This window comes from Scomber scombrus, chromosome 19 (assembly GCF_963691925.1).
Source record: "Scomber scombrus chromosome 19, fScoSco1.1, whole genome shotgun sequence".
In the NCBI taxonomy this organism is placed as follows: domain Eukaryota; kingdom Metazoa; phylum Chordata; class Actinopteri; order Scombriformes; family Scombridae; genus Scomber; species Scomber scombrus.
In genome coordinates this window covers 18460966-18485507 of record NC_084988.1, presented here as the reverse complement: position 1 = coordinate 18485507, position 24542 = coordinate 18460966, and the positions used below count along the sequence as shown (strand labels likewise).

At 42.7% G+C, this 24542-nt stretch overlaps 1 protein-coding gene across 2 annotated transcripts in view; it reads left to right on the top strand.

Moving 5' to 3' along the window:
- Window positions 1-23970, top strand: part of tiam2a (TIAM Rac1 associated GEF 2a) — a 71591-nt gene extending 47621 nt beyond the window's left edge. For both annotated transcript variants that reach the window (XM_062440271.1, XM_062440272.1), the window contains 13 exons: window positions 618-712; window positions 11472-11705; window positions 14105-14173; window positions 15144-15269; window positions 15757-15865; window positions 18181-18360; window positions 18630-18748; window positions 19576-19684; window positions 20129-20187; window positions 20292-20394; window positions 20628-20721; window positions 21226-21380; window positions 21696-23970. In XM_062440271.1, the coding sequence (XP_062296255.1) occupies window positions 618-712; window positions 11472-11705; window positions 14105-14173; window positions 15144-15269; window positions 15757-15865; window positions 18181-18360; window positions 18630-18748; window positions 19576-19684; window positions 20129-20187; window positions 20292-20394; window positions 20628-20721; window positions 21226-21380; window positions 21696-22420 (2177 nt within the window). In that variant the 3' untranslated portion in view covers window positions 22421-23970. The remainder of the gene's footprint in view (window positions 1-617; window positions 713-11471; window positions 11706-14104; window positions 14174-15143; window positions 15270-15756; window positions 15866-18180; window positions 18361-18629; window positions 18749-19575; window positions 19685-20128; window positions 20188-20291; window positions 20395-20627; window positions 20722-21225; window positions 21381-21695) is intronic.
- The last annotated feature ends 572 nt before the right edge of the window (window positions 23971-24542 follow it).

The following is a 24542-nucleotide window of genomic DNA, read 5'->3' as shown; positions in this document are numbered from 1 at the left end:
GAAGTTTTCTTTTGTTTCCTGCTGTCACTTTGGCCTGCCTCCCGGGCTACAATCAGAAATAAAGTCTTTTTATGTGCCAACTGCTAGAGGGTTTGTCCTCAGGACCTTGAATTTAATGAGATGTAGGCAAAATCCGAAAAATGTTTTCAAAAAAGTTAATATCTGATAATATCATCATTTCAGACAGTTCATATGCAAATGTGAATTTTATTAAAATGGGTTTTTAGGAAAACCATCAGTGAACTTATCTACAAAACAGTTTTAGGTTTTTTTCCCCCCCAGGCAAACAAGGACATAACAGATAACGATAAAGAGTCTTTAATTAGGATTGTGATTCCCCCCCCCCCTTTTTCTTACCATTGCCATTTTCAGATTGGAGACATATTTAAGTTGTGTGCGACTGGCAGGCACCCATGATGGTTTTAGACTGCAACTGAACTGCATTGTTTGTGTTTTGTGGTTGGTAGGACAATGTGCTAAGCAGAAACCACTATTGTACAGCTACAGTGATGGATGGTATGAGCATAAAATAAATCTTTCTCTCTCTCTCTCACTCTCTCTCTCTCTCTCTCTCTCTCTCTCGCCCTCTCCCTCTCTTTCTCTGTGTCTCTCTCCAGATGTGTTTGCTGCAGCAGATGGTGGCGAGTCCCTGTGTGTAGGACTGGAGAATGGTCACTCTCACTGCACACACAGGCCTGTTCAGCACAGCAAGGTAGGAGGGGCTGGAGTGTGTGAGTGTGGGTCTTTGTGCTAGAAAGAAAGTATTCATCTACATACCCTACCTCAAGTTAATTCTAGGTTTGTGTGAATAAAAGTGTGCACATTGTCATTGTGTGTGTGTGTGTATTAGTTTATGCCCACTCACAGTGGCAGCTGCAGGGCTGCCAGAAACCAGACTAGCTCCAATTCTCAGCATTACCATAATTACGATACTCCATCATGGCCACTGGTATAAACACAGCTTATTACTGTCATGCAGGATGCAGACTGAGAGAAGTGGCTGGCCCTGTCACGCATGCACGCACGCACGCACGCACACACACACACATGCATGCCAAGGTGCCAAGCCAAATCTCTCAGAAGAAAGAGTTGTTCAATATGCTTCTGTTATCCTCACCTTCACTCAAACATACACATCTATACACGTCTGTTATTTTTTAAGAGTCCTGGCTTTGGTTTAACCACAATAAATGCACCCAGCAATTTAAAAAACTCCTGTATTCCCCTTTAAACCAGTTTAAAACAATATTTCCTCTATATAAATGCCAAATAGTTTGTCCTTCATGAGTTTTGGCAGATGGCAAACCTATTTCTGTCCTGTTGGACGTTGAATATGCGGTCAGGTTTTTGATATGTAAACCAATTTTATTGAAGTCATTAAAGTGAGCGTCTGCCTGTCCCGTTGGGAATTACGCCTCAGTGCTGTGGTAATGTAATACAGGGAGAATCTGTGAGCTGGTGTTTATTGAGAGCGGTAATGAGTGTGCGCGGTCATCACGAAAAGCCATGTGTTAATGATGTAGACGTGGCCGGAAGCCCAAGTGTGCACGTGTGTGCGTTCATCAATGCATCTGATATTTAATGTCCTTTTAAAAGCAGTGTAGTTGTTATAAACATTGGGAACGCGTGATTGGCAAACTTTTAACATCCTGCTCATTATGTAATATGGGCTAAATGAAAAAGGGAATGGGCTGTAGTGTTGTTCTCATTTCATTAGTGTTTAATTGATAGTAAATCCAGGCCAAATATCCAGAAAGCATCGTTAATTGCTGTGGCTGCCATGGCTTTATTCTAATTGCCCATGTCAGAGGATGCTGTGCTGTATTTGACCCTAGGTCAGCCAGGAGGTGGATTAGAGAGGACAACTTGCCCTCTTCTCCCCTCTCTATTCTCGCTCTATTCGTCTGTCTTTTTGTTTGCCCGGCGACATGAGTCAGTCCCACTGCGCTGGGATCTGCACTGCACCACTGCTGCTGATGCTCAGCTCCCTGCCGTTTGTCTTTTACTGAATGGAAGATAGGTGTGTGTGTGTGTGGGAGGGAGGGAGGGAGGTTTATGAATGTGTGTTCTTGTGTCACTGCAGATGTGCACAAGAAGAAAAAGCTCCCTGCCTACATTAGGGAGAGCCAGCTACTGTGAAGGCAATAATAATACAAGAAAAAACACTAAGTGAGATATTGGTGCTGGTTCCGATTTTTGCTGTCACGAAGAGTACAATTTAATCACTGCATGGCCATCAGTTTATTCTCTGGGGTGGGGAGAAAGAAATCGAGTCACCGGGTAGAAAATCAGCCATGTATCAGCATATAGGTGCACACATGCGTGCACACGCCTTTCTGAAAGTCAATAGAGATGGATGGAAGGGAAGGACCAATTTCAAGCTCCTTGTCACACCTTGTAATCGCCCGCCTCACTAGACTGACTACCTTTTGATTAATTGGTCCGTTGCATTCCAATTTGAGCTTATTTCACAAGAAAGATTTGTGTGTTTGCGCATGTGTGCATTTGAGGTGAAGTGCTTACTAGGCAGAGTTGATAGTGATGTTTACCATCGGGATTCTAAGTGTTATTTCTGCTCCTGGGACTCACTTAAAGATAAATATGGCTATAGTGTAAGCACCATACCACTAATAGAATGCAACCATTATGAGCTTAACCAATCGATTGCAGGAGTCAACTGAATTAGTTTTAGATAACTCCCATGAGGCAGCTGGCATTGAATTGATTTGACATGGTTTTCACTGAGTTAATGCAGTCGTGAGGACGTGTATCAGTAAAATCTGAATTGCACGACCATTTTTGTTCATGCCTCAACTATTCTGCACTAGTGAGGGAACTGAAAGATTTGAGATAGAGGCTTGTTGGGGCTTTGTTGGGGAGCAGATCATCAGCACATTCACACGCATACATGTGAATGCACACATCTACAGCAGACAGATGGAGGGACATGGGATGTAATCTAGTCTGGTTTTAACACAAATGACATCAATCCACAGGAGGGAAGTCACACGTACTGTATGTGTCTGTGCTCACACAGATGTCTGGATCGCTTTCTATCACTAAAAGTACAAAATCATTCCAACCTGTGTTTGACTCAATGCATAGTAGCCATTCATGTATTGTATTAAACCAAAGGTTAAACAGTGGACAGACATATTAAGCCTCTTTGTCCAGACCAGACATTTCAGTAAGAGCATTTAAATGGACTTATGAATAGAGCAATGAGTAGAGTCTGTCTGGTCCTAAGTAAACTATTAGACTTTGCCTCATGTGAGAAGCTGACTTATATACATTTAGTGGATGTGCTCCTCCTATTTTGTTTCTAGTCTAAATCTTGCTTTTGTTATGTATCTCAGTGGACCGGAGAGTCTGAGAGGTGTTTTAACACTTTCAAAAAATGTGTGACTAAGAAAAAGTTGAATTATTCAGTCTAAATTCTCCTCTCTTATCATGGGTCTAAGACTTCAAAAAGATACAGTAGATGCCTACGGATATTGGGCTGTATCATCTTCTTCAAACACGATCCCGTCTTCCTTGGAGCTACAACCATCCCCTCCCCAAACTTTAAAGAATCTCCTTTGCCCATCTTGCGTGTGTGTCTGTCTGTAAGATGGGGGTGGGTTGGGGGGATAATTTGGCGAGGTGTGTTATGACTAAACCCATCTGCCGCCATCTGGCCTTGAGCAGGCTAATAATCTGGGCTTACTGCTGTCAGTGCAGTTAATACTAGCCTGCTCATGTCCCTCCACTGCACTGTAAGCAAGCTGGGAAGACCCGGTTGGAGAAAACTTAAAACGGGGCAACGGAGGGAACAACAGGGATCCGGATCCAACATGATCCAGATCTGGCTGGAATGACCACACAGGAGGGGCCCAGGATGGCCACTTCAGAAGCTGTACCAACTGCAACCCCGACAGTGAACGATGACGATCCTCGGCCGTGCCTCTGCCTCACTACCTTAGTTGAGCTCTTTATGCAGGACCAGTCGCCGGCCCAGGCTCTGTGCTCCCTGCTGGCCATGTGCTGGTTCTGGCCGTCCGACAGTAAAGCAGAGGAGATGGACTTGTTCCTGGGCTCTGCGCTGCTCAGCCTCGGACGAATCCTCAAAGACAAACTGGCCTGCCTGGCCCAGGACATGGCCGACTGCTTATCCTGCCAGAGAGATGCCAAAGGGGACAAACGACCGGTAACTATCATCTGAAGGTTTAAACTGAGGTGGATGATACTATGAGGTGTCACACTTGTGCTGCGAACTTTCACACAACTCTGTGTGTATTTGGTAAAAATATCTTCACAAAGTGTAGTTCTATAGTCTGAGAATTTATAGTCCTTTTATTAGCATTATATTAGCATTTTAAATTAGCTCATGAATTCCAGCAAGCCTTTACAGTATTATTTGTGGAGTACATGAATTATTTGGTACTGCACTGTACAGGGTGATCTTTAATTAGACCGTCCTCTTGTAAGGTTTATAGTGAAGGCAGATAGTAGCAGGTCAAAAGGTCATGGTGTTAACTTTTACCTTTACTGCTGTACATGACGTTATCTCGGTATAGCAGTATATTAGAATGAACTGTATTGGGTTGACCAGCAGTTACTGTCCTTATGGGCGTATACTCACTCTGAAACGGTCACCTTGTGTGCTCAGTGGGTCTATTATCTATTAATTACATGTCGTCGTTGGCAGTTGTATGGTGTGGATAGTTCAGGGTGCTTCCCTTGCTTCTGAATCATCCAGATCGAGTGTTTTCTAGGACAAGAAGGGGAATAGGAGATGCATAGGTTTTCTCAATAGTTGGTCTATAAACTTGCATTCCATCAAATTATATTTAATGTTGGCAATGAGCATTTCCACTTAACCTTTCATTTACTTTTAGGCATTAAGAATAGTGTTTAGTGCTGGCATTACTTTGGCTTTGTACTGGCAGTCATGCAGCAGAGTGGATCTGAAAAGCCTAGGGGTTTCAGTAGAATGGGTGCTTTAATCAGAAGCTGGCTTCATTATTAAAACACACTTTTCTTCCCAAAGTCCTCAGAGACTTGGCGGAATAATATTTGTTTAGAATGAATAATAAAAGGCGTAAATGGGCTGGAGTGGAGCGCGACGGGACCAGCCCTCCCTCTCATCTTCCTCTCTCCTCCCCTCCACTCTGTGTGATTTATGAGAGCGCGTCTTCTTTTATTGAGCTTTGAATAGGAGATGGCATTGTGGCACTATAGCCCACTAACATGGCAAATTAATCACTTGCCTGCCTACCAGCCACCGGACCACCTCTCTCTGTCTCTCTCTCTCATAGTGCCATGACAAGGCTGTTTCCTGTGAAGGATGGGTAAATCCAACCCCAGGGGCATGCCTGTTCATCCCCTTTTCTTTATCCTCTTTGTCCTCATATTTGTTTATTTCAGCTAAGATGGAACCTCTTTGCTGGTGAAGCGCAAGGCTTCTCCTTTGATTTGAGCAGTGTTTCATCTGCAGAGCATACTGAGCTCTGTACATAATGACTCCATCGGAGCGTTAAAGGAGATGGAGACAGTGTTTAGTGTTTATCTTGCAACCTTTCAGACTGACAGAACTGAGCTGCTTTTTTTGTTGCTTATATCCAACACTATTAGTGTTGGAATATGAAACAAATGAGACTGAATAATATTTAATGGCATGCTTTATGAACTTAAGCAAGATCTGAAACAATCAATGCAACACTTGTACCAACTTTATGCAGTGACTGGCCAGATGTGGATGTGTAAATGTCAGTGGAGTTTCAGTTGCCTTTTTTTACTAGTCACATAACTACTTTTGTCACTTTTTGTGTGGTCAACAAATGTCCTTTTAATGAGAGACTATCCAAAAGAGTCTTTTTAAAAGACAGTTAGTGAGAGCAGTCTTGATTGGTTGTTTCAGTAGGGTATGGTAGCTCCTAACCTGTGATCTTTGAAGCATTACACATCTCTTTGTCTAGACATTTCCTTTCACAGTTATTCCAAAGGTGAGGTTGCTGCCAGTACCAGTGCTACAATTGCATCATACCATCCAGTGATAGAGAAAACCTCTTCAGCTAACTATAAACTGCAACATCGCTGGTTCCCAACCAGCTGGGAACCTTTGTTACATGTCATTCCTGACATCATACACTTTGATATTTTCTTGTTGTCTTATGGGAATGTTAACAATTGTAATTTGTTCCAATAACTGGCTGCCCACATATGTAATGGAGCTTAAAATCCGATTGTATTAAATTCAATTTGGATAACCGGGTCAGTTTACATGGATAGAGTCTTTCTCTGTTTATTTAGTTCATGCGAAAGTATACTGTGCAATTAGCAATACATGTCACGTTTTATTCTTGTGCAAGGCCATAGTTAACATTCCTGCCCTGTTACCCCCCACCGGATCAGAGCCTCCCATGTTTTGAGTCAGCCATTCCTCTGTGTGTGGAGGTAACAAGCCAGAACAGTCCACATTGTACTGCTGCTATTGAGAGACTGGACACTGATACAGCCCCCGGCCTCTCCATTCAGCTCTCTGGAAATTACACCGAGGTCACATGGAGCCGAAAGAGAGGGGAAGAACCAGAGGGAGAGCAAGGAGAGGTGGGGATATCTGGAGGCAAATGGACAGAGGGAAGTAAGATGGATGACGGTGTGTGGGGGTAGAGATGTAGGAGGACCGGTGCTGATGCAAAAAGACAGACACAGTAAGAGAGTTACATAGTTGCCAGGGGAAGAATTCCCCTCTATTTGCACAAGCCAAGTGGCCAGACCGTCCACTCCTGATTGATATGCAAAACAAGCGGGCAGCAAGCACTTTTTCTCTGCCTACGCTCACAGAACAACTGGACGCAGGATCAATGGCTCGATCCCCATCAAAGCCTGCTCTGCCCCAGACGTATAGGTATACCTCAGACTGAGGCCTTAGACCCAGGCCAAAAAGAGAGACGGGCAGCAGACATTAATGAAAAAGAAGGGGGAAGGAAGAGAAGGAGGAGGGTGAGAAAAGTTGAAGAGGCGATTGACTGACCATCAGATGAAAATCAGTGGTGGACACAGCAAGAAGACAAATCTCTGAGGTGGTCAAGCCAGGTTTTCGGTTCTAAAACTATTTTCGGCTGTCTGGAGCCAACATGCCAGCATCCAGGGGAGGAAGGCTGCGAAGGAAGGGATGCTCGCTTGCCAGAAGGACCCAACGGCAGGCCACAGCAGCATGGAGGCTGCTCTATAGACTGCTCTTCATGGTGAGCAGAGGACTGGGACAGAAAGTAAATATTTAGAGATTAACACTGTTTATCTTGTCAGTTTTGATGGCAGTTTTTGAAGGGGCCTCATCAGGAGAGACGATAGGTCATGAGAGCTCCCTTATAGTGAATAGGCTTTATTAGGGCTTTCTGGATTCAACAGATGTGGTTTAGTTTCAGAGACTGCAGGTGTATGAGTTTAGCTTCATTTGAGTTATGGAGATTTTGGTTAGTTTGGAATGAAAATGTGAGTGGATGTATCAAAATAATTTTTCTACTCGACATTAAGAGTCTAACTTTTTGGAATGTAATGGGGGGATCTAACTACTGGACATTATGTACATGTGTATGTCAGATGACTGAAAATGAAAAGGCATCATCAGGAAGAGCCATAGACAGAGACAAAATGACCCAACAATCTCTCACTTCATTATATTTGTTTTACCTCGCAAAGGTTGACAAAGAATGTTTTTCTAAACTGACTAAAGGGCATGAACAGCATGAAGTGGTAGAAACATGATCCAGAGCTGACAGCTGTCAGTGAAAAAAACTGCATAGGAATTCACAGCAGCGCTGTCGGATCCACTTGTCTTTCCTGGCACTCCCAGGCTTTTCTCCCGCCTCTGTTGGCTGCTGTCCTCTGCTCTTAATTGTTTTTTTGGGTGAGCTGTCAGGCTGTGTTGGTGGGATTGTTGTGAAGCAATCACATTTCCTGACTCATGGCGGTGCGTGGGACCCCATCTCCCTCCGCCTCTCTGTCTGTCTGCCCACCTCTTCTTGTCACGCACCAATGCAGGTATCTGCAATTTAGCCTTAATGAAAATTGTAGTTAGGGAGCTGTATGAGAGGTGAAAGTGTGTCATTCCCTGTACATGCATACCCAAGCTTCGAATCAAGCATATTACTTGTTTTTTTCTCAGCTCTGTGGCTACTCCATCATCTCATTTGTGGTGAACATGAGCCCATATCCTTCCGGCGTGTGAGAATGAACTCAGCTTTTGAGCAACAGTGTGCTACTGGGCGCACACACATGTTTCTAAAGACCCGGGCAGACCTCCCTTTTCCTCTAGGCGCCTGTAGCTGAAATAAACAGCAGATATGGCTGTTATCTGTCTCCACAATGCTGCTCTCCCCTGTCTGGGGCAACCACCGGGCTATTTGATGTGTATGTCGCTCTGATATCCTTCAACCTCTGTGTTTCCTTCAGGCAATCTCCCCCTGTCCGCCCGTCTGGCACAATATGGAGTTTTCCTAGAGCTTGTATCGGTGAATGAAGTCTGACTGGCGCTGTGTGTGGCAGCATCATTGTCTGAAGCAGATTTTTTAATCTCTAATGAAATGTGTCAGTGGCTGTGGTTACATGGATGATATCCTCTGGTTTTTTATGAATTCCTTCCATTTGAGAAGTGCTTATATGGTTACTACATGAACGTTTATGTGCACACAAGAATACATGTAGGGGAAAAGGTTTCCCGTCAGCTTAGACATTGATTGTAGACAAATATATGAATTCCAACCAAAGAAAGTAGCACTTGATTACTAGATCAACCTTCAATTACGGGCATAAGTAGCCCTTTTTAGGGACATTAATAGTGTGGCTCTAGGGTTAGCAATGTTGGTTAGAATGTTGGTCCACCACTTCAGTCCTGAAAGACTGAAATATCTTAACAGATATTGGATAACTTGCTGTCAACAACTAAGATTTTGTGCAGACATGGTCTAGATTCTAGACTTAGACATACTGTGTTTGATCTTCCATACTCTGGACGATGAAGCACAGTGAGTTTGATGATCCCACAACCTTAATCAAACCCTTATCCAGTGATATATCTCACATTTTGACAAAAACATTCATGGTGCCAACTGCCAAGACAAAAAAAGGATTTTCGTGACCTGTGACTTTTCTGCCACCACTATTATGGGGTTGATGTTTTTCAACTACTTTTAGATGGATTGTTGTGACATTTACTCCAGACATCCATATTCCCACGGGGCTTTACATTGTTGTATTTTTATTTATTTAATCTAGTGCCGTCATCAGGTCAAATTTTTCCTTTGCTCAATACTTAATGACCAAAAGAATGACATTTCCATCAACCTCAGATGAACTTTGTGTTTAGTGCTGATTGTTAAATATTAACAATGGTAACATGCCAAACTAAAACAGTGATAATGGTAAATGGCATCGTCATTGTGTGTATGTTAGCATGTTAGCATGATGTTAGCACCCAGCCACTGTTTTTGTACAGGTGTGTCCATTTGTAGTACATATGTGTCTCGTGCTCTCCCATCACAGCACTGGCCCCTCAAGTAGCGCAAAGAGAGACATTAAGTCCCCTTATAATTATCAGTCCACATTCAAACAGATACAGAGTGATGTACTGCTGTGGGTGGTAGATCACTTGAAAGAGGCTTAGCTCAGACATACATAGAGAACATGGCGAGGCATTTTCCCCCTTCTGCCTCTCTCTTTATTTTCTCTCTCTCAATCTGTAACTCTCAGACACACACATTGTAGCATTGGAGGGCCGTCTCTGGAGTGACCATGCTATAATGAGCTAGCTGATGAGTCGCAGGCTTATTAATGGAAGCCTTGATTGTCTGTAGGCTCCATGGGAAAGGATGAGGGAGGTGGTTGTGGGTTATGGGTGGTAGCTCACACCACTATTTGAGCTGAATGACTCAGACAAGCTTTCACACACACTTGAGGTGTGCATGCATGCATATCGATGTCTGCAGTGTTGGAGCGAAGGGTGTATCGATCTATGTGTGTCGCTGTACAGTCTTTAGTGGTGAACTGCACTTGAATGCTTGCTCATGCGCTATTTTAAATACCAGTACACACACACACACACACACACACACACACACACACACACACACACACACACACACACACACACACACACACACACACACACACACACACACACACACACACACACACACACACACACACACACACACACACACACAGGAAGGCGGATAGTGCTGAGCAGCTGTTTTGCCTGGCATGGTTGCCGTCCCACTGTGCTGTGTTGCTGTGCAGCGGACTGGAACCTGCTATAACTGGCACTTATCAGCTTCTGCTGATTCCAGTTACTGGCTGCAGATTATAATTCTACATTATACCATTCACTTGGAATATAGAAGGGCCTGGTCATCATGATGCTATTTTTGGCATAGAAATCACAGCATAATTGATGGTGTGCGCACTACAGTCTAGCAAAGCTTTGGTGCCTTTGATGAACTGTTTTTGATTGAATAGCTTGTCAGGTATGAAAATAGAATGGATTTTGTTGAAGTGCATATACATTTGATGTAGTACTTGTAAAGCACATACTATATTGGCAAACACAGCCAGTCACTGTGTAATGCAGAGAGATTTTCCCTCACTGCTTCTTTTTTTATGTCCCGGGGAACAGAACAGAGACTGATAATGATTCATTTTCTACCACAGTTACTAACAGAGTATAAAATCTTATCCGCCACAGGCAAGACTTCCCACTATAGTGCTTACGGCTGATGTTAATTTCCCCACCCCCGGCAATACAGTCAATATGAAGTTATCTGTTTCTGTACACCTCTGTAAATGCTGCGACTGTGGTTCTTCATGGGTTTCCACCAAACAAAGAATTATAAAGCAGGATGGTAGAAATTATACTTTAGTGTATGAGAAGAAATATTATCTGCTAAATTTAGAAATAAAAACCCACCTCCACTCCTACTAATACAAACTACTACAAACTAATGCAAAGCCACTTGGGATCTCCTGGCATGCCAAATTCTCTGTAATTGATGTGTCACAAAGCTGCATAGCTGTCCATTATGGATTTAGAGTAATAATGTATTGTGCTATAATGCTATCTGCTGGGATATCCAGTTTAGTCTTTCAGATTCCCCGTAAAGTCTTTGATGTAAAGCCAATTAGCATAGAGTGCATAACTAAATCTCCATAACGCTACTTAGTATACCCAGGAGAATCACTGGCCACGTACAGTGCAGAATTACATACATAATTATTTTATACAGCAATGGAGTCATTAGTGATGAATGGTTAAATGAGAGGTAAAATATTATTAAAATGTATTTCAGATGATTCTAGAGAACATGTTTGTGTGTAGATACATGCCTGTGCGTGCATACATGAGTGTGTGTGATCCTCATTTTATCCAGCTGACTGTCATAATCCCTGTGCTGACTAACCTAAATACCCTCCTCTCTCTGTGTCACCCCCTGCAGAGCGTGGACACAGTGTGCACTCTCTACCAGTCCTTCCAGGAAGGGACCGGCTCAGGATCAGGGGGTCTGATGGAGGACAACAAAGAACCACAAGTGAGGCAGGTTGGGGAGTTAGGGTCCGGCCCAAGGGGTGAGGCCAATCTGCTCAGACCCTGCCCCAAGCACATGAGTGGCACCGAGAGGTTACGCAAGGTTATCCAGGAGCTGGTAGACACAGAGAAGTCTTATGTGAAGGTGAGAACCCTAGGAAGCTAACATGAATATTTGATTTATCTAATACACTTGAATCTTTTTTTCTTACTAAAACAAGAACCACTATAGTACCTTTTTGAAACTGTCATGGCAATTTTGCAATTCCACTCTGACAAAGAGGAACAAGACAAATCTCTTACTATAGTGTCACACTTTAATAAAGCTAAGAGCATTACGTGTGCATGCAGACTCTGTGTCTGTGTAGACAGAGCGAAAAGGCAAAGTGAAGCACACATATATACTCACCCGTCATAAGCACTATAAAGCATTCCATTGTTTTTAGAGGCAATTAAAATACAATGGCTAGTCCATTATTTGTTACTGATCAGTATTTTATTCCTGAGGAGTTTATTCTTCTGTGTCCATCTGCTGCGAGGCCTTTGATATATTTCAGCACCTGGGCTGAAACCTTAATCATCAGCACTTTAGCCTTTGCTTTTCTGAAGTTATTCTCTGCTCACACTCTTAAAGACTAGGGATGTCCCGATCCAGCTTTTTGCACTTCCGATCCGATACTGATATTGTAGCTTTTAGCATAGGCCGATACCGATACCGGCCGATCCAAGCATGTATTAAAGATTAAAGATATTTACTTATTTTGTTGTTATACTCATGTTGAAAAGGGTTTTACTCTTAAGAACAACTAGCCAACTTAATTAGGTTAGTTTGAATAATCCACAATGGTTGGTAATGAGAAGCTGACCTGTTTATTCTTAACAGGGTTAAATAAACACAAAATAGACAAAATAATAAATAGTCAATTAACCACACAAACTGAATTGGCATCAGAGCTCTGCTCTTGAACAACAAGAGTGTAAACCAAGGCTTAAAAAGCCATCAGTGCAAACAATATTGTAAACTGTATTAAAAAAGCAAAACACACAAAAAAGCTGAGTAGAAAATAAATAGTGGGATGCTGGACAGGTCGCTAGGTGTGCTGAAAAACGCGGACCGGATTTGGGGGGAAAAGCTGAAAAAAACTGGAATGGATTACCTACATCGGTGCGCTGGAAAACAAAGTTGAAAACAAACTGGATCGGGAGTCCGGATCGGGATTTTCCCGTGCAGGCCGATCCGATATTGATATGCATTTTCTGCTAATATCGGCGGCCGATCCGATCCAAATATCGGATCGGGACATCCCTATTAAAGACTAAGACATATTTTAGGCTGAAGCTCCCTCAGTTAAAGAATCACACCCTCGAGATTCAGAATAATCAAAAACAGTGGAAATCAAACATGTGCAATAGCTGTATAAAAAACATGGCTAATAAAGATATTCAAACTTGAATATCTGTGTTAACAACAAACATCAACAAAACCAAATCCCAAAGACTATGACAGGCAGCTTAAACTTCCTGGTTTCATCATCTTCATCTTTCATATTTTTGTATAACATTAAATATTCATTGAGAATTCAGATCAGTATTGTTTGACACTACAGGCAACACACATGCAACCCCAAAACTGCCTTTATGTGTTGATTAAAGTATTTCAAAGCTTTGATGTAGGTGGATGAATGTGACAACCGTTTTGCAGAAAATTTTGTGTTCACATAGAAACCCATTGCTCATAGAAAGGAGCTGATTGAGAAAATAGAATTTGGGGGTCTTTTAATGTAACACTCTGCACGGGAGAGATACGAGACATGAAAAAGTGAGCGTTGAAAAGATGCCGTTTCTTGTGTCACATGTAGAGACAAAGCTCCTCCTTCTCTCCCTCCTCCTGTCTAGTCTTATTTATCTTCCTCCCGCCCCACTCATTTTTTCATTTTGCTGCCCTCGCATTTTCCAGTACGACCTTTTCCTCCCTGACACACATTTAACAGCCATATGCATGATCTTCTAGTCTCTGCAACATTTGTCTGCTACATTTTGACATTTTGCTTTTTTCATTAACTAATTTTTCATTAAGTTCCTTCGCCTGTGCTACCCCTCTTCTTCAACCTGCCGCTGATTTATAATTGAGGGAGGAGATTGTCTCCTCAGTGTGACTTGACGCAGGCCAGTTACCCCAATCTGTGCACTATGAGGATCAGGAGGAGGGGGAGGAGGAGGAGGAGGAAGAAGCTCATAAATCAACCTAATGAGAATTTCCCCACTGATACCAAGACAAGCTACAGCCACATTAAAGTAGTTGGGATTGGGGGATAGAGATTGGAAGATAGAGGGGTAAGAGATGGGGAGATAGAAGGGGAAGACATGGAGAAATGAGGTGAGGGACTGTGGGAGTGAGACTTGGAGGTTATAAAAAGGAGAAATAAAGAGTGATGTGATGATGTAAGGGCTTTTTAAAGGACAGACAGATTAAGGGATAATGTTTACTCTTGCTGTTTGTTTCCTCGTCACTGACCTTCTTTTGGCTTTTCTGTGCCTGTGCAGGACCTGGCGTGTCTGTTTGAGATCTACCTGAAACCTCTGCAGAAAGAAACCTTCCTCACACTGGACGAGGTAGGTGACGAGTGTGTGTGTGTGTGTGTGTGTGTGTGTGTGTGTGTGTGTGTGTGTGTGTGTGTGTGTGTGTGTGTGTGTGTGTGTGTGTGTGTGTGTGTGTGTGTGTGTGTGTGTGTGTGTGTGTGTGTGTGTGTGTGTGTGTCAATTCATTGAGTGTTGATTATCCTGAGGTGATGTCGATGAACTCTACTGGGCCATATCTTCCTCATTACCACTGTGACTGCCTGGAGGACAAATTAGCATTGCCCTACGCTGACCTTCTACTGTAGCATCCCCAGAGGGACGCGCCAATAATGGCTAGCTTAAGAGTAAACCCACACATAAAGCATTCAACCCAGGCTCTCACACCACAGTATAGTTGTCTACTGATTTCCATATGAAAACACCTTAGATTAAACTTGTCACTGTGTGTTCTTGTGACAACATACAGTGTAGCAGTAGCATGCTAATCACCCCGGTGTTGCAGTTTCCAGCATTGTGTGCAGTGCTATTTGAAGACGTGACCTCAAACACAGGACGTCTCTCCCAAGACGCACTAGTCGATAGGCCACTGAGCACTGGGGCAAATTAAAAGGCCATTATGGGACAGCGGCAGACACAGACTGGACAAGGGTATGTTAGCCGCCGAACGGCCTTTAATGAAGGGCTGCATTCCTAGCAGAGCCGTGGCTTGTTCCTAAGTGCCTTTGTCAGACATGGAGCCATCAGAGTGGAAGTTTTATAACACTCCAGGGTGCCTGTCTGACTGTTATGAATTACAAGCTCTCATGGCTTTTTTCCCCCCACTCATAGCCTCATATTCTTTCTCTCTCTCTCTCCCTCTCTCTCTCTACTCCTTATCCTCGTTTCTCTTACACATCCTGATCCATCACTTTCCCACAATGCCAAACCACCTTCCCTTTCTTCACCTCTTTCTATCAATTATTTTACCTCTCTTCCCCCAACCCCTCCCGGTTCTCCTTCTCAGATGGAGAGTCTTTTTGGCAGCCTGCCAGAGATGTTGGACTTCCAGAGGGTCTTTCTACAGACACTGGAAGAGAGGATCGCCTCTTCGCCTGACTTCAGCACCCTTGAGACCCCCTCACAGTTCAAGGTGAGATACGCATACAATCTGACATATCACGTTATTAAATAAATGCCCAAAGATTCAGTGTAGATTCTAAGATGAGCACAGGTATACAGAACATTATACTCTATATGGGTGATTTTAGCCACCTATCCAAAGAAATGTATGATATTTGTGATCTTGAGGTTTATAAATAATTGAGATGTCGTGGCAGGCTGATTTACAGGTTTGACATGTCAAGGTGTGGGGTCTATTGATTGAGGCAGCGGTTCACTGGTTGGATTGTGAGCTGCTGAAAGCTAGTGTACTCAAGAGGTCAGGCGAGGGAAAGGACAGAGGGGGCGTCTGAATAGTCTCCCAAGGGAGGGATGACAGAGTGGTCCGGTCACGACTTTACATGTTCACACTCTTTCATCCTCTCTCTCGGTGGCATCACTCTCTCTCTCCATCTGTGTGCAACACTCACACACTCTTTGTGGGGTTTTTTTTCCTCTCGCATCGTCTCCGTTGACAGAAGCTGCTGTTTTCTCTTGGGGGTTCGTTCCTCTACTACGCTGACCACTTCAAGCTCTACAGCGGCTTCTGTGCCAACCACATCAAGGTTCAGAAGGTCCTGGAGAGAGGTACGACATACACCTATAACACATGAAAAGTACATGCTGGTATAAATACACACGTACTGCACAGAGAGAATTGCAGGCTCAGAATTGGCATACAGGAAATCAATGTGCGCACACAATCGAAAATGTACACCTCACCTTTTGCTATATTCAGCTTCCTTGCACCTGAGTTGCATCAGAGACACCTCACAGCACTCACTAGTGTAGACGGTTTGGTCCTTCTCTTTTGGGAAACAAATCAATAATGGATGAGAGTAAATGTCCAAGAGTGGGACAGTGGATGAAAGTGAGATGAACGGTTCCTCTCGATTTTATTTCAAGCCTCTGTTCAACTGCTCCTCCAACATCAAGCACAGACAAACACACAACATATTAGCATTACGAGAAGGAACATTCTCCATTTATTTTATGATCTACTACTTCTAGACATTCAAAGCTACTAGCAGTTTAACAAATAGATGCAGTTAAAATTAATGCATGTATTTATTCATACAGACTTTGGATAACCTTGCACAGTAACAGCAGATATGCGACCGTGACAAGCTGAGAGCCCTAATAATTCCTCGTTTCTCCCTCAGAATGTGACAGAGTAGAAATTTTAAAGTTGATTTATGCCCGTTAAGACGGTGGCCTTTCTGGCACTATTTGGGAATGCTGCCCGGTATAGAGAGGAACGTAAGAAGACCGGCTTCTTTGCCAACAAGTGTGTGTGTGTAGGTGGGTGGGGAGGACCCTGTGCTGTGCTGCGTAAATCTGCCCCATTACCAGAATTGCTTGGGATATTCCTCGAAGTAAGCAACAGGATGGATATTAAATAGGATTACACTTACAGAGAAAAGTCTCAGATGGGTCAGACTTACCTAGAAGAGTATTAATACAGTAAATATGGTAATGAAAGCAATACCGGTGCACAAAAGAGTTTCCTGTGCTGTTAAATATATTTTAAATATCATGAAAATTATATTAATGATAGATTTTGTCACTATCAGGCTAAAAAAGATATCTTATTACTTTTATTAGATGCACCATTAAAAACACTAAAAAGGTCACAATCTGTGGTCTATATATAAACATCTCCAATCTGCCTCAATTATAATACAAAAAAAGAAGAAATTTATGTACAAAATGTGAGCATGCCTCACATTTATATGGTCAAAAATGACTGACTGTGCTTTTCAAAAAGCACCTGTGATACTGGCATAATGGTAATTCCTAAGTGCTTCAGTCTGTGGGCGCTGCCAGCTTGGTGCAAAATGGCTCCGAATGTCTCTGTGAAGGGAGAAGATGCCAGGCTGGTTCATACAGCCTATCCCTTACCCAAAAAAAGCTTTAAACAGTGGTTTGTACACTGTCATAGTTGCTGCACATGAACCAATATTAGAACAAACATGTTGCACAATAATTGCACGGTATAGATAAGAACGGCCAAGTAAAACAAGGCGATAGTTGCACAGTTGGCTCAGCATAATACAGAACAGTCAGCGTAGCCTGGCCACAACCAGCTGATTCAAGGACACACTGAAGAAATCTGTGGGCGTTTTTCAACCCTTTAAGTAATTATATGCCCGTCTCTGCCATCTTCATCACTCCCCTCCCTTTCCCATCATGCCAAGGGCCTTGGGTTGCCTTAGTTTTTCTGTTTATTTGTCGACTCGTTAATTGCCTGCCAATTACTCTGGGAGGTGTCGATGCGGCTGCCTGTCTGCAGCTGGGAGTGCTATAATTAATACTCTAATGGCCCCCCTCTGTAAGCATCGTGGAAGCATACTGCTCAGGGAAAATGTCATCACCTTTAGAGAAGATTCATTCTTTATTGTACCTGCTATTTCACACTTTGCAGCTGGCTTCAGCATAAACGGAGCAGTGTCATGATCTTTTTTACCACATAAAAACAAGACAGCGCTGTTTAGCATTTAATTAAAACAGCACAGATCTGCTAGATTCTTTTTGCATTTGTGAAAACGCCTCGTCTTCAGTTGTGACGTTCGGAGATGACGTGCTGAGTCTAATACGTGCATCAACAGATGTTTACACTGGAATACTGCAGTGGTCATGGTAGGTTGAGGAGAAGCCCACACTACCCCCTGCTGGAGACATGTTATTGCACCATCATTCTTTACTGGGCTGTGACGGAGAGCTACCATTTGTCTCTGTCAGATCCGGGTTTGGTTTTACAGTACAGCCACACACTGTATTCACTAGGCAGACAACAAAAAGAATAAGATTACATCAGAAAAAACCCAGACGCACAAAAACCAACAGCAAACCGCTGAATGATCCATTTTAATTCAGCATGTGTGGGGTTTTCTTTTTTCCAGCTAAGACGGATCAGGCCTTCAAGGAATTCCTGGATGCAAGGAACCCCACCAAGCAGCACTCATCCACCCTGGAGTCCTATCTGATTAAACCGGTACAGAGGGTGCTCAAGTACCCCCTGCTGCTTAGGGAGCTGGTCTCCCTCACTGATGCTGACAGCGAAGAGCACTACCACCTTACTGGTAGGGAGACGCGCGCACACACACACACACACACACATACAGGGAGGATGGGATAAAAATATAATCTATGTTCACACTTGTCATTTCAGTATCATGTTGTCATGCAATCATGCATGGGTACATTAAGTGACAGTTCTCGGAACATAAGAGATCTTTTTATTTTTAACACAGGATGAGCAAGTAAAATCTGCTACTGTAATTCTGAGTACCCATACATACAGCCAAGAATTGATCCCTGTTGACACTTTGTTCTGATCTTGTCCCTGCAGAGGCTCTGAAAGCCATGGAGAAGGTGGCCAGCCACATCAATGAGATGCAGAAGATTTACGAGGATTACGGCTCCGTCTTTGATCAACTAGTTGCTGAGCAGACCGGCCACAATAAAGAGGTAGATGCACATTTCAGATCAAGTGAATTAAGTGTGGTAAATTAGAGCTGCAAGGAATGCTTGTCATTATTGACTACTCTTTCGGTCTATAATGAATTAGAAAAATGCCGGAAGTAACAGAAAATAGTGAAAAATGCCAACCATAATTATCCTGAAGCTCAAAGTGATGTTATCAAATGGCTTGTTTTGTCAGTACATCAGTCCAAAACACACAAAATAAAGAAAGCAGCAAATTATAAAACTCTTTCTATTGATCAACTAATCAATCGTTTCAACTCTATAGTAAATTTAAAGCTGCTGTACCTTAATATTGTACTGTACTCCACTACATTTTACATTTTTTACATTTTACATCTAACCCTTCTCATACAGATTACAGTTAAAAATATACTAAATACTTATCACAATCAGTTTGAACCATTTCAACCCAGCTAGCTATCAGGACATCAGAGTGGAGCTGTTTAGCTTCTTATGCTGTTTATACCATCCTCTGTGCATTGCCTCCGGGGATGGAATACATTTACAAATTGATGGAATATTTAGTTGGTAAGCACTGCAGTATAAATATTCAAAGTGAATGTTAAATAATGTTGTCTAGGGCACTGTAACATTGCAGTGTGTTTAAATAGCTCACAGATGAAAACTAGATAAAGACGTGGTCGAAAATCCAGTCTGTTGTGTCTGTGGAACTTCATTCACAGACAAGGGGTGCTTAGTATGTATCTCACACAGCAGTATGCTACAGCAACAACACTGCTTTGTTATTCCTCTCCCTCTCTACCTTCACTCTTTTAAACCGTCTCCTGTCTCTTTTGTCTCTCACCCAGGTCACAGAGATCTCTATGGGAGAGTTTCTGCTGCACTCCTCGGTGGTCTGGCTCAACCCCCATTCTTCGTTGGGCCGCATGAGAAAAGACCCCGAAATGACCGTGTTCGGTGAGTCTGCACACTGCTCTGCTACTGGAATTCATTCTCTCACTCACACCCTCAACCGTGCTATGTTTTTGGCAACAGATGTCTTTGCTGCTTACTTCCTTAAAAGTCCACTTACTGTTTTGTTGCAGAGGCTTTGGCCAGAAATGTGAAAGACTATATCAAATATTGGATCCGTAATTAATTATTTTATTAATGTTTGCAGTTAAAAGTTTAATCAATATCAACAATTTATATTGGGTATGCTTTCGAGCCATGCAGAATTGTCTGAAACAGTCCTTATTGAACTTCAATATCCGTTGCTGTAGTGCTGATATGTGCTTTAAAGCTTCAAGCTGGCATCTCAAATGCTTCTGTGGGTTGCTTTCCTTCAGACAGTTCTCCCCAAGAGGCGTTCACAGTCAAAATTAAGATGCTGATGTGCTCGCTTTCTCTCTATCATTCCAGTGTTCAAGAAAGCGGTGATCCTGGTCTACAGGGAAAACAACAAGCTGAAGAAAAAGATGGTATGTATTATGTCTGTAATGCCATTTAACTTCATGTGGCACAAACGGTAATGAAACATAGCATTGCTCTCTTTTCCTCATGTGGCATTTTTCTATGTGTCCAGACAAACCCTCGTTCGGCGCATTCTCACGGAGATTCAGATCCATTCAAGTTCCGTTGGCTCATCCCGCTCTCTGCGCTGCAGGTCAGACTGGGAAATACTGCAGGTAAGAGGCCGACGCACTGCCACATTATCCCCACTAAATCACTCACAAAGTACATCCAATAAATCTTTTTTTGCTCTTTTCCACCCGCCGTCATATTTCCTCTACACATAACACTCACCTCTTCTGGCATTTCTATTCAGCTCCCTCCCTGCCTCCTTATCTCCTTCTGAAACCATAAACCATATTTGTACTGTGTGATTAAAAGCGTCTCCTTTATTTCACTGCTCTCCCAGGAACAGGCACGGAAAGCAGCTGCATCTGGGAGTTGATTCACTCCAGGTCTGAAGTGGAGGGGAGACCAGAGACAGTCTTCCAGCTGTGCAGCAGGTTAGAGATTAAACTTGGGAGTGGTGGAATCAGCAATGATTAATATGAAGACAGATGCAAAGTCATTTTTACCGATTACATATAAACATTTGAGAGTTTTCAATTATTGTAGCCTAAGTAATTACTGAGATCTGGGTAATATGGCAAACACTAAAATAGTGTTTGATTTTTGTCTCTTTTTCATATCACATAACCCAAAAGAGACATGTTAGTTTAAACCTATCAACTTGATATTTCTTTTCATGGACCCTGTTTGCTGTTGTTTGTTTTCCAGCATTTAACAGTGTAAATTGTCTGTGTTGTGGGTTAGCTTGTGTTTAAAATAGCACGTCTCTTAATGCGTTATGAAATTGGGATCGCATTTAATGAATTAAATCACCTCTCTCACTGGGGACATGCTGGAACTCTCTCAGCAATCTTCTTCATCTATATTTAGCATCTGAAATCAAGTTTAACATCCATTGTGCTCACGTTACTATTGTGCCTCTGCTGTGTCCTCCTCAGTGTGCCGGAGAGCAAGGTCAACATCATCAAGGTGGTCCGCTCCATTCTCAGGGAGAACGCGAGGAGGAACATGAGGTGCGAGGGCACTGTGGAGAGGGGCTGTAAGGAGCGAATGACCCCCCTGCGCCACACCCTGCCTGCCTCCGCCAGGCTAGGTAAGCGTGGAGCAGGATTCTTATGATAGACATTTTTGTGTGTTTTATGGAGGACAGACATGGAATAACCATTGACATTTCTGTTGAGAACATGCACATGTAGAAAAACATATCCATACAGGGCATAGGAGTGATTCTTGCTGACTGGTAATTAGGCTTTAAAAATTATCAACTGTACAATGCTAAGTATGCATGTACTTCACAGACGATCATCTTACTTTTAAGGTCATAAAATGCTCGAGGGGCAGATGGTGCAAGTGTTTTTCAAAGATAAGTGAGTGACATTTCTGACTTCCATCTCTACCTTCATACCAGGTTCTTCTAGGGCTTCCTGGTTATGTAAGCAGCCATTTGATGATCTCCCCACCCAAGCTGGGAATCCCAAGTCTGGACCAGACTCGGATGAAGGAAGCCTGAGCAGTGGAACCTACAGTTTGTCTGGGGCTCCTCCACCCTGCACCTCCTCTGACTCAAATATCCTCCCCGTCCAGCAAAATTGGTCTCAGACACCTGGGTGTAATTCACAACCTCCCTCCACCTCTGTGAAGGAGTCCGATATTTTAAGTGATGAGGATGATGGCTTTAGTGAAACAGGGAGAGCGAGGAAGGACAGTGAAGGCAGCAGCTCCCCAACTAGCGCCATTGAGGCTCAGTTCCTTCAACTTAAACTCTCAGAGGACGCCGTGTTAAAATGCACACCGGCCCCCTGCGTCCAACCGGAGGGAGGGGGCGACACTCCGGAGATCCAGCCCAAACTGATGCGAGGCCACTTCACTGCTGTAAAGAGAAAAAGCAACAGTTGCAGGAGGAGCCAGGGTGCACTGTTGAGTATGAAGGAGCACAGCAGGTCACTAGACAGCCAGACTGACGCAGCATCGTCTTCTGGGGCGGTGGACCTCAACACACTGCTGGACAGGGAGTTCAGTGTCCAAAGTCTTACTTCAGTAGTCAACGAAGACTGTTTCTATGATCCAGCTGAGAGCTGTGCCACTGACTCTGAAAAAGCCCAGAGCTTAGAAGGAGGACCCCCCTCCTCTTAAGGGACTAAACAGAGCAGAACAAAGACTATACTATCTGTGGACCACAAGTTTGTGGTCAATAAGGTCTAAGGTGCTGACTAAAGCCCCTGTGGCTCACTGCAGACTCTAACAAGGTGGCTATGAAGCTGTGTCTCAACTCGGAAGTCCATTTAGTAAGCCGCACACCTGTCTGGTTAAGGTCAGGTGTACATGATCTGTTCTGATGGAAGCCTATTGGCTGACAGACACGGATTTTCCCCATTGGAGAAACGAAGCGAGATGATTTCTGTCCCAGTGATAATGACTGCAATGAATCTGCTAAGCACTGATGCACACCCTCGGTCTCCTCTGCTCTAAGCCTTGCCTCCTCCCTGCAAACCGTTTCAGTGACGTATTCCATCCAAGTTTTCCCTGCAGCTCCTGCTGATTTGCAGTTTTTATTTGGTTTTTGACCTTTTCTGTGAAGAAATGGGGAGAATGTTCTTTGTCTGGTCAGTCTGTTGATCCCAAAAGTTAGTGGGATGTCCACTGTGCATACAGTCACAGGACACTAAAGGTAAAATACCAAAAGGTCTCTTGGGCGGACACACTGGTACTTTAGGACAGTTTGCTGGGGAGCAGGTTTTCATTTTTTCAGGCTTGGTAAGGTATGCATTCGTATTTGGTTTCACAGAACCAAATTCTATAGGTCACTCACCGCTATTATACATTTTCATAGAAAAAGGAGTGAATGAAAGCTTTCGCAGACTAATAAGATTCACCCAAAGACCTGCTGCAGTAAAGTCATACTTCCTGTGAAGAGATGACATTGGCTTAAATTGAACAGGAAGGACACTGACTTGCGCAACAAAGCCTTTTTTGCTGTATTTTGTGCACTAAAGTACACTGTTTGCCTATATATTTGAAGTATTTTTATCTGTACAGGTTCTAATGTTATTAATGCTGTTTTTATTTATTAATAGGTTTGATTATGTATATCTAATCAAAGTAACTTTTTGGGTGAGGGCTTGAACAGTAAGATTTGGTCCACTAGTAAATAAAAAAAAATAAAAAAAAGCAATACAACTTGATTTTTCTTCACTTCATTTTAAATGTAGCCTACTGGATTTTGGTTGTGTTTTTTGCTGAAGATTGTAATTTCCAGTGTACACATTGGAATGTACAAGTGTTTTTGAGATATGGCTGCTTAACTGAATGATTCTAAACTGCAATAGTTTTAAAAACCCAATGTTTCTTTTTATGTTTATATGTGTCCTGTATATATATATAATCTTTTCTATCTTTTAAACATTTATGTATTCTCTTATACATACTTGACACTGTACAGGCAAGAAACAAGGCAGGAATTAGCAATAAATTCAGCTGATATTTTTGTAAGACATTGTTTGCTACAGCATAAAGTACATGTTGAGGTACTATTATTAAAAAAAAAGGCAAACCACTACTACAGTACATTCTTTACCTTCTAAGCTCAAATTTACCATGCCTTTAATGCTAGCATACCAATGAATGTGAATGCCCCATTTTTAATGGAACTGTTTTATAAATAAAAGTTTTATCTGTGAGTGACACCTGGAGAGCAATTCTTTCAGCTTGCCCTTCAAAGTCTGTTGGTTCAGTTTTGAGTATCCTTTAGATCTGTTGACAGGTAAAGCAGTGCTCAGAAGTAAGTGTCTTATCTCAGCATTGGTCCCAAGGCTGGACTCGCACCCACTCCCTGATTAGCTGTCATAAGAAATGCAGAATTCTATATCCTGGTGTTGGCAACAAAATCTATATTCTCCATAGAACACATGATTATCTGACAGAAGTGGGGCACAGTAACATGATAGAAGAAGCTTTACTGGGTTGCGCTTTGGTTTTATAAAACAGACGTAGTGAAGTGAAATTATGGCATATGAAATGCTCCAACGGCTGAGTATGTTTCAGTGGGGCGTCTCCACGAGGACAACTCATTTGTTTTTCTATTCTTTATTCTCTTTAATATTGAAGGCCAGCGGAATTGCCATAAAATGCTTTCTCTTCGTTTAATGGGTGATTTCACCCAAATCCCAAAAACATTTAGCCATTTAAGCAATAGCAGTAACTAGGACTGAATTAGGTTTGTGGAGCTAAAGGGCACTGAAAAATTAGATTTTAAAAA